Here is a 17,522-nt window from a genome sequence, read left to right as displayed (position 1 = left end):
TCTTACAACGTGGGGCAGCCGAGGTGTTGAGCATTGTCCTCTGTGGTGCTTTATGCCCAGCTCTACCCTCCGTTCTTGTAGGCACGAGACTTCTGGGTATGAACTCTGCATTTTGCACTCTTCCCCCTCAGTGCCCAGGAGGAGGGAATTAGCTTGCTTTGTGCTGCCTGATTGACACTAAAGAAAGACGACTGGGTCGATAATCTGTTGCAAAATCTTGCCTTGCCATCTCTTGTCCTTTTGGAAGTGTGTTTGTCTGAGTCTTCCCCAAGGAAGAAGTGCTGATGTGCAGTTAGCATATGTATTGGGGTATAAATGCTATCTTTAGGAGACCATGGTAAGAAGAAGTTGAGCTCTCTTATGGAATCTAGAAACTATAACCATACTGATCTGCATCTCAGAAACAGGTGCCCATCACTGCTCAGGGAAGAGTCATGTCTGAGCAGAAGGGGCTTTGTTCAGTAATGTTTTGTTGGATGTTTATGGGTCTAGGAAAGATAGACATAAAAGATCAGAGAAAGGGACAAAAAGGCAGCAGGAGGGAGAGCTTGGACAAACTATTGGCGTGTGGCCTGGACAACAGCTTTGAGGATGAACCTATGCCTTTAATTGACTCTCAGGGGTCAATTGCTGAGCAAGTCTGGTTTGCTCTATTGGGCTGCATTTATTTTTGTGGCTGCAAATAACACTGGAGGATCTTGTTCGAAACAGGTTGTTAGTCAATCCCTATTGGGGACTACTGGTTTAGGTAAGATTTCTATATGTGGGGTTGAGGGTGCACTTTTAATGCTGTGAGAATGAAAGCACATTTCTTGTCTGTGTTTGGTGAAGTTGTATTGTTCAATCACTATGGTTGCCTTAGGAAGCCGTGGACACTTTTGTTCAGTTCTGGAGCAAGATCTGTTCCAGCAGTTCTGGTCTTTCTGCTGTCAGACTTCATCTGGATGCATCTGTTGGATCTGTCAGATGGCAAAAATAATCATGGACATCTGCATTTCCATGGCCCTACTTTCATGCTTCTGTGCAGAGAACTCCATGAAAAAGGTTATTGAAATTTGTATTTTTTAAGGTATTTTCTGGAGGGCTGGAAAGTAGATGTTCTTGTGCCTAACATATTGCTGTCCACCCTCGTGGACACTTGAATGTACTTCTGACATCTAGAAAACTGTGTATGGTTGTACAGTGGTGTCTGAACTTTTTTCCTGGGATTGTGGGGCACAGTGACACAAACCAGTCCATCCCCATGCAATGTATTCTACTCACCCTGTGCCAGTTGTACAATATGAGAGCTTACTGATGTGGTTGTCATTGTGTTGAAGTTAGAAGGTTTTTATTTTTTGAAACTATTAGAAGAGGAGCTTTCAGGATTTCCCAAGACTATGTATCCCTATTTGTTCAAACACCTTGTGTATTTGAAAATTTTATCAATGTGGTTTAAATAAAGGAAATTATTTTGAGTGCCATAGCAGTATAACACATTCCAACTTTGTCAAAAATACCTTGTCAACTAATGCTGAAGTTAGTTCTTGTGTCATGGTCTGATTTGCGTATTTTTGAAGTGATGAATTAGATAACAGTCATATTATGCTTATGAAAAGGTGTGAAGTTAAGTGCATGCTGTAGCTCTGCTTAAAGCAACCTCCACTTTAGTACAAGCAATGGAATTTGTCATTTGCCTGAAGGCATTAAACCTTACAGTACTTATGCATCATGGTGAATTAGCTTTCTGAGAGTTATAGATATAGGTGACCAATTTGTTAAAGGATATGTCTTTTAATTGATCTTGCAAAAAGTAGTGTGTTCTGATCTGTACTTGAATATTCTTAATGCCACCGACTTTATGCTTTCCATATCTAGCTTAAATTAAACAAAACAGATGCACGGCTGTTTTTGAAGAAATTAGTTGTTGATTACTTTGTCATAGAGACGGTTGTGTTTAATTTTTATTATTTGGGGAATGAAATCCCTGAAAAAGGAGTTAAGCTTGCATGTAAGTATCAGCCATTTAGGTGTGTAAAAGAAATACAATGGGGGTGATGCTTCATTTAGTTTTTGTTATGCTTGAGGGGGAAAAAAAAAATCTGTAAATATGTAAAAATTGGAAATGAATTAATAAAAGCAACCAAGCAGGAACACTGTGCTGTAGAGATTCCATTAGGGATGAAAAACAAGTTAAAAAAAAATTGCCTTAACTTGTTAGGAGACTACTGTCATTGAATTGCTAATCATATAGTTATTGTACTGTTTTGGCGAATACTGGTATGAACAGTGAAATCTGGCTATTTTCTTAGTGTATAGGAAACTTTATGCACTCCATGAAAATAAATAAACCCATGGTAATTTTTGCTTTCCTGTAGAAACAAAGACCTTTGCTAATTAAGGGCAACAGCTTAGGTTGGGATGGTCTGAGGAGGTCAAGGCTAACATGGGCAATGGCTCACCACTTGCTCATGTTGTCTCCCTTGTACAAACCGATGAGTCACTCGTCAATCAACTCTAAATTGCTGCTGTTTCAAGTGAATGGCATTTTAGGGTAAAGCACCATTGATTTTTATTTGGCTTTGGATGCTCCACTTGAAATAGTGACAATTGAGGAATCCATTAGCAGCTCATAGTGTGGGTCCCTGCAGGCAGTGATGTGACTATCTTGGGACTGTGGCTTTTTCAGTCAAGTCAGGGCATCCCTGCTTATCAAGTCCATGCTTTCAGTGACTGGGTAGCTTCCATAATTGCAAAACCTTGAATGTTTCAGTAATAAATGCTGGGAAATGCAAGGCATTACTGCAAGTACCAATTCCCTTATCATGCATATGCTTTTTTTGACACTTCTGTCCGAGAATTCCTAATAGCTTTTTGAAGCTGAATGTCTTTCTGTCCTTTTTTGTGTTACGGTACAGTTGCTGTGTTCAGGTTAGAACAGCAGATGAGAAGGTTTGTTTTTGTTTTCTCTCTCTTTGGTCTTATTTTTTTTCTCCTTAGAAGCCATACTGTGCCAGAGGACTGATTCTTTGAAAGAGAAGTATGATCCTCATATATAGCTCCTAATTCCTTACTCATTTTGATTAATCTTTGTGCCGTCATCTTTGTAGTAACTTTGCTTTGCTACCATTTGGGTTATTTTCTCATGTTTGTGATGGTTAAGAAAAGTAATGAAATAATCACTTGTAATAGAAATCCTTCTTTTTGTGTGTAGGAAACTCACAATTGGGTGCTACCATAGTAGATGCATTGGATACTCTTTATATCATGGGGCTTCACAATGAATTCAGAGAAGGACAAGAGTGGATTGACAAAAATCTTGATTTCAGTGTGGTGAGTAGAGCTTGCCCTAATATTTCTCTAGTCCTTTTCACAGTGTTCCTCTTGAGGGAGACTGAAGCGGTCCTTCAACTGGAACTTAAAAAACCTTATGATTCAAAGTATCAGATGTAAGCTTTAGTGAAGTTTTCTGTGTTTGTAACTTTTAAAAAGGAAAGACCACCCCAACCCTTTCATGCTTTAAGTAAACATACATCTATATATTGTGTTTTCAAAGTACAAATTATAATTGCATAATGGAAGAATGGGAAAGTGATCAGTGAGAACCAACAGGGCCTCAGAAATGAAGGCAGAAAGATGAGGCTTTACTAGCTGATAGTAGTTGGAAATGAGAGGTGTGAAACACCATTTCCCCCCAAACAATGGTGTATAAATTACTTAACAATACAATCCCTTCTTCTATGTCCTTGAGATGTTTTAACATGAGGAATGCTTCTTGAGTGATCTTAGCTTGCCTACAGGTTCTGAATCTATCACCAGAATTTCCCAGTTGTTCATACAGCATCTGGCATTCTTCATGTGTGCAGAGTTTGAAAGTGTTAAGTGGAAGAAATGGCTTTTATCCTTATTGCTTAGAGTTCTTATTAATAATTTTGGAACTGTCACAGTTGCTATGATGGAATTTTATTTCAATCCTTGGACTTGGCTTGTGGTTCCAAAACTAATTTTTTATTCAGTAATGCACAAAATGAAATGTAGGTATACCATCAGAATTGAGCAGATGCTTACTGTTGTTTTTATATTATATCCTATATTTCAGAAATTATTTGTTTGGGGTTTTTCCTTTTGTTTTATACATTGACTGTCTGGCAAACATGAAAGAAATTCTACTCTACTTTTTTCAGTTAGTGACAGATAATTATTCAGTCTAAAACTGAAGACCCTAAATATATCAGAGACAGTGTAGACATAATGGTACCATTATGAGACTGAACTAAATTACTTCCATAACTTTTGTCTGATCTGAGGCAATCTCAATATAAATTTGCGGAATTAATCTAGGTGGAAGAAATTTACATGACCCACTGGGGTTCAATTTCGGCTTTCTATGTATTAAAATAAAAAGTTTCTGAAGGTTAATGAGTTGTCTTCTATATACATCAGACTTGAGTAATTTCCTTATATGGTTTGAAGTTTATAAATAAATACGTACATAAATTTGTTCTTCTTAAATTCTTTTACTGGGAAATAGAAATCATTGCTTTCACTCTACGCTCTACCATTGCCTGTGTGATTTGTGGCTTTAATAGGTATTAAGTGGCATCATATGGTGCATTATTGATATTTTTCTAATATTACCTGTATGTGAATAAAAAGACATTTTTATTAAAAACCTATATTTGGGAGTATTTCAAACTTTAGACATTTAATCATCAGTGCTATTTAAGGAAATCTTTAAAGTATTCATATAATCTTTCTGAAATAAGTAGTATGTGCAAAATGCATTTATTTTGGATGCAAGCAAAATGCATGAGACAACCTCAGGTGCCATAGAAATAGTGTGAAAGACGTACCTATAACTATCGTTTCAACTGTGTGCTAATTGGTGGGTCAGCTTGTGCAGGAGTGACTTTTTCTGGATGAAAGGAAAAGTTTCCCTTATCTCAATCTTTTAATAGAACTACATTTCAGTGTCTAATGGGTTAAACAAAGAGAAGCTTATGGAGGAGACAGATGGGGGAGTGTATGCAGACAAAGGAGTGAATGGGGTGCAGAGGGAGGCAGAAAGATGTTGAAATTATCTAGTTATTTTTTCAGTGCATTAAATGGGTCAAAAGATACTGGTGAATTTAGCCTGAAAATATTAATGTGGAGGAAGGCAGTAAAATGACTTATTCTCTTGATTTTCACAGTGATCTTGCAGTACTTGTTGTCATAACATTACATACATAGGGGCTATTCCTAGATAGAGACTATGTTAAAATGGAGCTCTGAGTTTGAGATTGCACATTGGTAATTCAGGTTAAGAAAGCACATTACAGGAATTCTCTAATTATTATTCTACTTTATCCTATAAATCCAGAAGACTTGGTGTTATGCTTAAACTTGAGAGAAAAGTTGCTGAATTATGGAAATGTACAGTCCTTGCCTTCTTTCCCACCATCCCCAAACAACTTTAATTGCACTTTGTAGTGATAATATGATTAGAGAGCAAGAGAAAAACTAATTTGATTTTTAAAAATCAGTTGAAGCTGTAACTGGAGTTATCACTAGGTGTGGTGAAGATGTGCACAGGAACTTCAGTATGGATCTAGATACTGAAACAGTACAAACCCTTGCTTACAGGTTGGTTTGGGGTATGTACTTGCCTCTGCCTTGGTGATTTCTTGTTCTTTGATTAGGGAGTTGGTTAATCATTTACTCTTTCTTTCTGTTCTAGAACTCCGAAGTGTCTGTTTTTGAGGTCAATATTCGTTTCATTGGTGGTCTTCTAGCAGCATACTACCTTTCAGGACAAGAGGTAAGGAGACTGGAAAGTGTGTCTGAAATTTAATGTATTCTATCAAATGTTGCATATGAAGAATTTTCTAGAATTTTGTTTTCTCAGTAGTTTGTAAACTGATTTTACAGCAGTAAGTTGTCTAAAGTAACCAAATTCTTAGAGTATGGAATCTTTAAAGTGTGTTTCTATGCAGGTCTCAGCCCATTTAAGATCCTTCGTTAGAGCTTTGAAATGCTTCTTTTATCAAGATGTTTTCAAAAGATATCCACTCAAGTAAATATCAGCCTGAAATGTCAAGTCACTAGCTTCTCATGCCCACAATAACTTGTTTTGATATTCTGTAACTCGATGAAGGTAGAAATAATAGTTTTGTTGCTTGTCCCGCAAGGCGGTAGATTTGCTTCACAAAAGCACTACACAATCTTCTTACCATTTTCTCAGTGACAAACTGAGAAATATCAAGCCAATTTCATCCCAGTTTTGAAACTTCTGTTAAAAAAGATCAGAGACTAGTACTTCTGAGTGCTTATGCAAGACATGCTTAGATTGAAAGGATGCCATGTACCCAAAGACTTGCAACCATGGACTACTTTGGTCTATCAGTAACATTGCTGTGACCTCTTACTTCACGTACTTTAACAATGCTGGAACCTGACCCTTTGTATAGATTCTCATGTCGTGTCTGCTACCTGTCTTTTGATCTATTGCCTATGTCTTTGATTTGGTTGGTTTTATCCTTTATTTTTCATAGCCCTTCTGTAGTGCACTACGTAAAACATGAGGCTTCTAACCATATTTCATGGCTTAAGTTTTGATGCACTTTGAGGTGTTCATATATATCTTCCCCTTTGTTTAGGGGAGCACCATGTATGTATCAATAAGTTCTTATGGATTTTAAGCCCGTCGCTCTAAAAATAACCAAGAAACCCCGTATTTTTTGGCTCTTCATCCTGGGACCACCTGTGAATTTTCTCCTGTAGGCGTGTCTTCTCTTTGGAAGAACTGCTTAGTGGCAAAGCAGAAATCCAGTGTATATCTTGAAGTTGCTAGTTTATTTCACATCCAGTACTACTGTTTCACGTTCTTCACTGCCCACACTGTCCAAGCCCCCTGTCTGCAAGCAGTCCTTTCTGCTTCAGTGATTCATGTGGTCTGTTATAGGTTAGTTTTGACCCTCTTTGCTTTGTAGTAGCTGAAGAGCTGACCTTGCATTTGTGGCAGTGAGCCTTTCTCTGCCTCCAGAATCTGTCAGCCTTAGGTCTTCCATCAGAGTTTCCTCACAGCTCAGTAAGGATTTTACCCTCAGGAAGAAATCTTGTTCCCCAGTGTTAGTCAGCCTTTTAAATTCATTGCTGTGGCATCTCTTCAGGAAGACAGCCTTTGTAGCAGCTGTTGCTTGTGTTAGAGCAGTGGTGAAATTCATGCCCTGTTAGTTTACGCTTCTGTCCTTACAAAAATCACTGCATGAGCAACCCAAATATTAACTTGAGGCAGCTTCTGAATTTCACCTACAGTAGCATTATTAACCTACCAGTTTTCTTTTGAAGCCCCTCGGAACAGAAGTTTTCTTTTGCTGTCAGACATAAGCAAGGAAAAATGCACGTGCTTTTATTTCTGTAGCAAAGAAGTTTCAAGGAGAGCAGTCTGAGCTGCATGTGCCTTTCAACTTGTGCCAAGGAGCAGCTGAAGTAGCTAAGCTGGAACCCTTAGTAGTCAACATAGTTCCTATTGTAGTGCAAGTGACCTCAGCAGCATGATGAAGGATGCTTCCTTTCCAGAAACCTGTGTTTCTGTTGCTTGCAGCTCAGATCACATTAAGTACCATGTGATCAATGAAGCCTTTAAGCATTGAGTAGAGCAGTCCCACATCATCATTTCAGCTAGGAACATTGATCCTGCCTCTGGATAACTTACTCAAAGTGGAGCAGGCTCCTTGGAGTCATCTACCGTGAATATGAAAAACCTCAGAGAAAAAGCAAAGATCACGGATTGGTAGCTGGATTATTTGTATAGGAGAATACCAGACCTGTGCACAAGATCCTTAACAAGATTTTTTTTTTGCCCCAGTACGCAGATGGGTGCAGCCAAACACTGCCAAAACACGTGTTCTGCCTGCACTTGTAAAGATGAGTATTCCTTTCAGTTGCTTCTAACCACTTGGTAGAGTCAAAACAAGCTCCTTTACTTAAAGAGTTTTCATCAACACAATTTATTTTTTTCCTTCTTGGAAAGCTTTTACCCGCTGTCTTTCCTAAATTTTGGCCACTGGGCTGCCTCTTTTGTTTCTAAAATTATTTTTATGGCATCAGTCTCTCCAATGGACTTTAAATGCTTTATGACTTGTGGTAGAAGATTACTCCTGTCAAGTGTTCATATATATTATCTTTATTTTCCAAAAGAATAAGTACTAAAAAAAGTGTTCAGACTGCATTTCTTTCAAAATAGTGTGGCAGACAGGACTGCTTCTGGCATCTGAGAGACCTACTTAATTTGCCAAGTTGTATGGTTTCTCTGCAGTTTATCAGTTTGGATAAGACAAGCAAGGGGACTTGATGCTTTTTTGGTAATTGAGCCCAGGGGAGACACACCCGCCTCTGAGAACTCCTTGGGCTTGGAAACAGATCTGTTTGAGAAGTGACTTCCAGTCTAGTTTTCCCTCTTCTGTTTCCAAGAAGGGAAGGTATTCCTTAGCTCAGGATGGGGGCATGCTTGTTTTCTTTTTTTTACTACATTCAGCCATGTGAGGAGACACTTCTTGAATGCTGCAAGCCTGATCCCAGCTGTTTGGATGTTCTGCCTGATCAGGTTGTGAACATGCACGTGGGCTTATGCCTCTAAGGGAGTCTCTGTCTACTGGTAGATATCATTCCTTTGTTCATCAAGCTATCATTTACTTGCTCATATTCCCTTCCCACACCTTTTTGATATTCCAGTCCCCATCTCCTTTCATCCAAGCCTCTACTTCTGTGAGACTGTTGCTAAATACTGGGTTAGAAGGTTTTTATACAGATTTCTATACTTTTGCGTATCTTGTTTGATGTATTGAAAAATAGGTCCAATACAATGAACAGGCTGCTTGGAATTAATTCCGGTTTTCCCATTTTAATTTATAAATTCTGCTTAGGTCTGCAACAAGAGTTACTGCTGTTTGGTGATGGTTATAAAAGCCGTTCTTATTTCATCTTGACTCCTATCATTTAGTTCTATTAAAGATGCTGTGATGACAACCACAAGAGAAAGCGCCCAAGACGTTAGCTGTGGAAGTTCAGTTACTTTTAAGTGGCCACATTTGGAGAATTTGATATTCAGCATGGTTTATCTATATGCTTTTGCCCTTTGTATAGAGAGGGTAATTGTGCTTGATAGGATTTTATCTGATATGAGTCATAACGGTAAATATTGATCATAGTTTAAGTATAACTGGCTATTAAGATGAAATTGTCCTGTTTAATGCTTTTGTTAGAAACATGTTTAGTTTCTAAAAAATATTTAGCACATCTAGTGGCATGACTCTGTGGTCTCCATGCCATATTTTAGCTGTTGTGTTACTGGTAGTACTTAGAGGAGCATTGACTGTGATCATGGTTTTAATGGTGCTGGTTACCGTTAATGGTAAAATTTTAAACCTTTCATATTAGTTTGGGTATTGCTTTTCCTCCTTTCAGTAAGAGTTCCCTCTTACTGCAGTGGATGGGGAAATAATGAAATGTATCTCCCTTACAACCAAAAAAAGCTACTCTTTTTAGCAACTCACAACTTGACTTAAAATGCTGTAGGCTCGTCCTGTCCAGTGTTGTTACAAGCCTTTCTTTGTGAAACATGAAACTTTGAATCTTTTAACAGCTCAACCTTTTATGTGTGAGAATTTCTGCTCCACTTCCTTGGGTGATGAGCGTGTAAAGCTAAAGTTTGAGGAGGATGTGTTTTCATATCTCTGGCTGAATGTCTTGGTTGTCTTGCCTCGCTGTACGTTTCTGTTAATGTAGAGAGACAAAATTGTTTGTCTAACAGGCAGTTCTACTGATTTGGAGAAAATCACCATCTTTCTCCGTTTCTCGATGTCAGAATGCCTTTTGAATAGAAGAAAATCAAGATATGCCTGTGAAACTTGACACAGTGGAAAATCTGCCTGTGCATTCTGTTTTGGTCTTCTTAAATTGAAACAACAGTGAGGTTTCTCTGTTGGCAGGGGTAGAAGGTTTGCAGTCTTGGAGGCCCTTGTTTAAATCTTCTGCACAGTAAGTTTTTTCTGGCTGATTGTGAACAGGCCATCTGGTCTCTGGCTAGGTGTATGTTGTCAGATCTAAGGTGTATATTATCCAAGAGCATGCCCTTTTTGTCTCGGTTCCTTTGTAGGAATGAGGTCCCAATCTGTCATTGCTTTTGAGATCCTTGGGGGTTTTTTTGAAGCCTTGAGCCTGTGGCTTTTCTCCGAAGTACATTATTGAAATATATAATGAATATATGCTAAAACAGTGGAATATAGAATGAGTTGGGTTGGAAGGGACCTTAAAGATAGTCTAATCCAACCCCCCTGCATGGACAGGGACATCTTTCAGCAGATCATGTTGCTAAAAGCCCCATCTGACCTGCCTTTGAACGCTTCCAAGGATAGGCCATCTGCAACTTCGCTGGGCAGCTTGTTCCAGTGTATCACCACCCTTATTGTAAAAAATACCTTCCTTATATCCAGTCTAAACCTACCCTCTTCTGGATTTAAAACCATTGCCCCTTCTCCTGTCACTACCGGCCATGGTAAAAAATGTCTCTCTATCTTTCTTATAAGCTCCCTTTATATATTGAAAGACAACTATAAGGTTTCTGCAGAGCCTTCTCTTGTAGGCTGAACAACCCAACTCTTTCAGCCTTTCCTCATAGGAGGGGTGTTCCAGCCCTCCGATCGAATGGATTAAAACTTTTACATTTTGCATTTTGATCAAAAAGGAAGGGTGATTGCGGTTAAGCTGTGTGAATTAAAAGTTTTCCACCTTCTGAGTTCACAGGAATCGCTATGCTTCCTCATTTCCCTTTGTCAAATGAAGTTAGCAGGCCGAATTAACATACCAGTGGTAAAATATATAATGACTTATCTAAATTAAGCCAGGCTGTTTCTCAGTAATCCTGCAACAATCCTTTAACTTCTATAGAAACTAGACATGATTTTCAGTGTGCTTAGGTGGGTGGGGGGGCCTGTGATATAGTTGATAATATAACAGAAATAAGTAGAAATGAAAGGTTCTATATGCCTACTTTGGAGTAAACATTGAATATGGCATCTTAGGATCATCAGCCTTACATGAATTAAAAAAGAAAAAAAAAAGCTTCTAAAAAAACCCCAACAAATCCAAAACAACAAAAAAGCAACATTTTTTTTTTGTGGCTGCACTGAAATCTGTTTTCTCTCATGCATCATGCTGGCAAAAATACAATTTTTGTCTTTAGTTGTGAATCCATTTTTTTTGTAGTTTTCAGTGATGCCTATTAAGGCATTATTTAGCATTCTCCCTAGAACAGTAGGTTCTTTGTTTATTCCAAGTTATTTCCCTAGACTTACTGTATAAGAATGTTTTGAGTTCTTTATGGTTATCTTTAAGTTCTTATCCAACAGTAATAAAATATCTTGTTATCATTGTATTGTATGTAATAGCATCAGAAATGCTTAGTGAAAGAGTATCATATATACACAAAGATCAGAACAAGATAAAGCCTTGCATTTCGCAAAAACAGGATGCTATTGGAAGTTACAGTTTTATCATTAGGTTGGACTTGTCTGTTCATAGTTTTTAAGTCTCTTTCCAGGGAGGTTCCTCTGTTACCTGGAAATCAGCCATATTGTATAGCTGGTTTCTCAGGATTTGGCTCTGGAATTCTTTCATCTCCCATGGTGTCTATCCAGTTCTGATTTAAGATTTTGTTGAAGATCAGTTGTTTGGTACTTGCTTTTTCTCTGGGTAATGTGAGGTTTTCTCTTCACTGTCTGTGTTGGTATTGGTAAATTCTTTTTTTCAACACAAATTATCCCAATTGGTCTTTATTGGATATATGATTGGTTACGTGTTCTTCCACTTCTTTCAGTCACATTTGTGGATCTGGATCTTTTGGGGCATGAGGGTAGCTGATACTGGTTTCTGAGGGAGGACAAGAGGGCTGCTTTGTAAAATCACTGTCTGTCCAAAATGCTCTCAACTCCTGGTGCAAAAAAGCAGCTACCAGGCAAGCAGTAAGAATGAATGGCACCAAGAAGAAAAGAGCTAAAGAGCTGGCTGATTTTTTTCCTGTGTTAATGCTGAAACAACAAAGCTTGCCAACAGACTGCAGCTATAAGCTGCAGTAGAAGTTACAAAATAGATCTGTGATGAGCGTGCCTGAATGTCAAATCTGTGAGAGTAGGCTACCAGGAATTACGATGCTCTCAAGTCCTATGACAGTAAAAGGTCTGTCAGAACTTGATGTAGAGTATCACGCTGGAATCTTCAGCAGAAATGGGATTTTCTTGTGGTGTGCTGAATCAAATGGTCTGAGAACTATAATTTCCATTATGCTGTCCCCATACCTGGTTAATGAAGTGGTGGTAAGTACAAGGAAGACATCGTAAACCAACAATTCCAGCAGAAACAAGCTGCAGTTCTTCACTTTGGCTATGTGGACTTTTTTGAGCTCATAAAGGCAGATGGAGATTCCTGGAGGATCTTGCAGGATCCAGGCCCGTTGTTGGTCATTTTGGAAGACCATCCAAAAGACAGCAGTGAAGATGCTGAACCCTGCTGGGGCAGTTTTTTCACTTCCAAGTCTTTATGCAGGTACCATAAACAAACTTTCTGCTCTCCAAATGGGAGTTTGTTCAAGGAAGGGGAGAGACAGCTGTAGAGCCCAAGTGGTGCATATATGCAGAATAATCCTGTAATTAAGCACATTAAATGAGCATAGAAGCAGTAAAGCATAAGCAAGATAAAGAACAATATTCTTGTATTTTCATAAATAAATAAGATACCACACTTGATTGCTGTGTGTTCAGAATCTTCTGGTTTTTTAGTTGTATTTGAATTGCTGTTGCTTCTCCTCTATGGCTCCTTCCCAATATCCTCTAGGAGTGACTATACCCACTGCTAGAATGAATGTGATACTCATATTACATGCCAAATGTCTGTTCAGCTTCTTGAAGAATAGGTAGGTAAAGCCCAAATTTTCAAACAAATCCACAGGAATAGTAATTTCTTCCGTGTTCCAAATCATAGGCATGCCTCCTGTCTCTGGATACTGTGGCATCTCCCCTGAGGGTTCATAATCCTTGAGTACCATTTATTCCCTGGAGCTTTCAAAGTTGCGGTCACCCTTTCTCTCTGAGGCAATTCTAGTGATAAGGCCCCTGCCATCACCATTGTCCTTGCCAAAGAGGAAAGGAAGACAACATAAGGCTGAGAAGGTGAATTTCTGATGGGGCTGGAACCAGCAAGGTTGGCTATCCCTGCTCTTCAGGAAGTATCCCCAGTGAGAAGGGACCAGGAAGCAGTAATCTCCTCATCTCTGTGGTATCTCTGAGTCCAATTTGCTGAGTCAGCATTTGCAGAAGAAATAAAGAGCAGAAGAAGCAGTGCCACTGTCTTCAAGGTATTCTCCATGATGTGGGACCTCTTCTTACTCATTCCTTGCTTCAAGAAGGTTTCTGTCTTTCTAGAGTGATGAGACATAGTTATTTGTTACATAGCAAGTCCTAGCCAAGCTGAAATGAGCCCCATCCACTGGTCATTGGTTATCTGCATCTCCCCAACTGAGGAAGGAGTTTCCTGCCTTCTATGTGTCAAGTCTGCCTGTTCCCCATGGCTACAGCCCCTGCTGTGTGGCTTACCATAGTGGCAAGACTTCATTGGCATGGTCGCCTTCTGGGGCTTGGTGTCACTCAGGGTGCTGGTCAACTCCTTCAAATAGCAGCTTTTCTCATAGTCGCTCCTTCTTCCTTCCCATGGCTGTGTGAAGTGGAAGATGAAGTCCTTTGATATTTGACTTTCATTAATAAGTCTTATTTCCATTTATAGTACCTTCATAAACTTGTCAAAAGGCTTAACCAAGGCTGAATTTCCCCTGTGTGTTCCCAGCATGCTTTATTTTCTGCTTTCTTGTGTGTGTGTTTCTGTGAAGAGTTGAGAGAGATAGTGTGTATACTGAGAGCAGGAGACAAAATTCTCTAGTGTTGAAAGAACCTGGAATGAGCATATCCAGGCACTTGCTGGAGTATCCATGGCTCCAGGTAGGACAAAGCAGGATGCAAAATGCAGATCATTGTCAGGAGGCTGAAGAGATGTAGTTAAGCCAGACTAAGAGTCAGAGGAACGTGGTGTTACATGGATTTCTTTTGTTTCACTGCAGACTTTCTTTGAGGTACCTAGATTTTATCCAAATTAAGATGGATCCTTTAAATGTGTGAGTTTTCTCTGTCTTTGAGTTTTGCCTTTGGGAAGCTCGGTTCTTTCAGCCTGAATAACCTCGGGGCAGTTGAGAATGTATTTAACTGAAATTTTGATTTGAATTATTTTAAGCGTTACATCACCTTTTGTAGTTAATGTCTGGCATAACTTGATTCTGTCTTTCTGTATAGATGAGGGCTGAATTTACATGTTTTTATACTATAATGCTCATTTCAATGAGTGAGTATTTTTTTTCTAACCCTCAAGAAGTCGTGGCTTCTTTTGATATGCTAGCTCTGTGTCGTTTTTTTTAATTGTATCATGGGCTCTAGAATGCATCTTCTAAGGTGATTGTTTTGAGTATAGGTTTCCCCCAAAGCAGTGTGTGTGCTGACTGCAGTGCAGGGCCACAGCCACTCCTCTGTTCCAGGTTTGAGATGGTCAGTAGGTCAGTGTGCTTAGGAAGTATTCTTCTGTCATGCAAATACCTGAAATGGAAACCCAGCCAGAGGGGAAATCACAGGGGAAGAGCTAGTCATCACTCATACCTTCTCTGCAGGAGACTTGGCAGCTGGGTGCACACCTAACCTATATCTTTGTACATACCGAGGATGAACCTTCTGTTCTTAATCTTATCTGTAAAATGATACCGTGTCCCATATACATTCATTCATGAAGGCTTACAGTATTCTTTTAAAAGTGCATGTTATCGTGCTAATTTCAGACACCAGTAATGGCAGAGTGGATAGTCTTAAGGATAAAAATACTGGACGTGTTCATGGGATTTGGGGTGCTTCAGTGAACAGAAGTATAACTGTACCTTTTCTCAGCAATTGGCACTCTGAGAGCCTATGGCCCTCATTTAAAGATTAGAGTCCTTAAAGCTTCTGAAAATTCAGGGCGTTTTCTGAAGCAAGAGGAAACAGAAAAAGGAATGCTGTAGCTAGTGGTGGTCTCTGAAAACTCAGATTTAACTCCCTTGACTAGCCTTCTATAGGAAGTCTATAATAAAACTGAACACTGAGTCCAGGGCTTCTGGGTTCCTTCCCACAAAATTTTAGCAGCAGCTGTTTGCAGCAGGATTCGGGTGTTCTTTCTAGTTCTTGTGTATGTTCTGGTTTGTGAAGTGTGTGACTGAGAATTAGGATTAGTGATACTTACATGCTTTGCCTAGAGCCCACTTGTTAGCAGTCCATAAAGAGATTTGTAAGGTGTTCAGGAGTAACCCCATCTTGCCTTTAGGGTAACTAAGTATCTTACCTGGTATGAACAGCATTTGTCTGTGGAGAGAGTGCACAAGCTACCTCTTGACTGACTGCTCACTTTTTTTCCCATGAAGTGGGAGCTTCACAAATCATTAAAACTCCAGCTGTGACTGGTATTGGCAAATAAAATATTCCTGCTAGCAATAATGCTTTGAATGACAGAAGCCCAGAGATGGATAGAGGGACAGTTGTTGCATGGTCTACATGGCTGTGCTTGAGAAATGCTGTCAAGTAATGAAAACAAAGTGGATATTATTCTATTGGCTGTTGTGTGGTAGTGGCAGGAGGACACTTACACCATTATGACAAAGTGTTCTTGTCTGCTGCTGATATATTATTACAATAAAAAGGATAGCTTATTGTTTTATTTTTGTTGAACAAAGTTATTTGTGGTATTTGCAATATAAAAAAAGATTAATGATTGTTGTGTTTACCTTTGCCAGCCTTAGTTATAAAGCAGTTCCTGTACACGATTGTCTTTCTCATCATTATAAACACCGTTAAAATGACACAACTTTCCAGGCAAAATAATAATGTAATTTGCATGGGTAAATCCAGCTTGAAATCTTGTTTAAAATAGAGAGCAAGGGCTGTTAAGTACCTGATACTCTTTTAACAGATAATCAAACTAATCCTTTCCAGGAAACTGACAGGCAGCATCTCTTCTGTTCAGGAAGACTCCGTAGTAAAATTGTTATGTGCCAGTGGATATCCCCCACAACAAACCTAAATACACAAAATATGGGTCTTCAGTAAGTGAGACAATGGATTTTGTGAACTGGTTTCACAGAAGTCTTGACTGTACCTATGAAGTGGCTTATCTAAATTAAGTTTTCAAAGGTTTAAAATCTCAGAAGAGAACAGCACTGTGTACATGCTATCCAGTGAAGAGGAGATTTCAGTTTGTTGCCAGCTCACTGGTCTCTAACAGGCCACAGCCTGAAAAAAAACCCAACCAAACTAACCTTTTTTCTTGAGTTCTGAAGCATTGTCACATGTTGGGCATTGCCACTGCTTGCTGCAGTGCAGATTGTAATCCTTGTGTATTAAACATTTTCTTGACTAGCAAATGACACTTAGCCCAATTTATTGCTGCATCTTGGACTGCACAGCACCCAAAGAGGAGAAAAGGAGGGGAGAACTGACTTCACTGCAATTTTGTTTCCTCTACTCTAAGTCCGACTGGAAATAGACTGTTGGCATAACATGCTTTAAACTGGTGGAAATAAAGGACAAGCTGTTTTAGCACTAGAAAATACAATAACCATGCAGTGATAGCCACTTTAAAACTCACTTTTTGGTCATGTTCCTGTAGAGTGCTATAAAAGCTAAAAAAGAATAGATCATTTGTAAGTAATTGCATGCCATCTATCTCCTGATGACCATGTTGGTTAGTTTTTGGCTCCCTCTTCAGTAGTTTCAAGTCATACCGATGCTGATGGGCACCAGTGACAGCAAGCACAGTAACTTATCTGTTATTTTTCCAGATATTTATTTATTTGCATTACTGTTGACATGTTAATTTCTACCCATAAGTTTTCCTATGTTCTTTCCTCCTAAGTTAGTATCTGCACTGGGGGTTTTCATGCTTGACCTGATCCAGAAAGGGAGTATGGCATTCTCTTTTGTCAACTGAAAACAGAATTCTTCCAGCAGGACTTTTTTTCATTTTAAAACAAAACAAAAATACAACTCTGGACATGATACCATGCTTTAAAACCAGCATCTTTAGCTGGTTTTGCCTTTTGGAATTTGTTTTCATTCAATGCTTATGTTTTCCTCTTATAAAGCAGTTTGATTATTAAAAACTGTTTAGACAAGAAAGGTGCTGAGAGAAAACTAAACTGCCATGAATGCTACAGCGACTGCTAAGGAAAACCACTAAAACCTAGCAAAAATGTTAACAAAAATCATGTTGCCTCTAACGATGTGTGCACCTGTTGGATGATAAAGATGAACTCAACTATGTCCATGTTCAGAAAAGATTCTTCCATGTGACCTAGGTATCTGTGAGCCAGTTAGTCTGATTTCACTCCTCCTCCCCATCCCAGAAATTCACTTAATGGAAAATAAGCGATCAGTACTATAGTGGTG

The 17,522-nt window shown here is 38.9% G+C and overlaps 1 protein-coding gene across 1 annotated transcript in view; it reads left to right on the top strand.

Annotated features, from left to right (window-relative positions):
* Positions 1 to 17,522, top strand: part of MAN1A2 (mannosidase alpha class 1A member 2) — a 146,446-nt gene that overhangs the window by 68,033 nt on the left and 60,891 nt on the right. The window contains exons 4-5 of the mRNA XM_086478369.1: positions 3,194 to 3,312; positions 5,699 to 5,779. Coding sequence (XP_086334495.1) covers positions 3,194 to 3,312; positions 5,699 to 5,779 — 200 coding nt within the window. The remainder of the gene's footprint in view (positions 1 to 3,193; positions 3,313 to 5,698; positions 5,780 to 17,522) is intronic.

This window comes from Leptosomus discolor, chromosome 1 (genome assembly GCF_034619465.1).
Source record: "Leptosomus discolor isolate bLepDis1 chromosome 1, bLepDis1.hap2, whole genome shotgun sequence".
In the NCBI taxonomy this organism is placed as follows: domain Eukaryota; kingdom Metazoa; phylum Chordata; class Aves; order Leptosomiformes; family Leptosomidae; genus Leptosomus; species Leptosomus discolor.
This window is presented reverse-complemented; position numbering and strand designations above follow the sequence as displayed.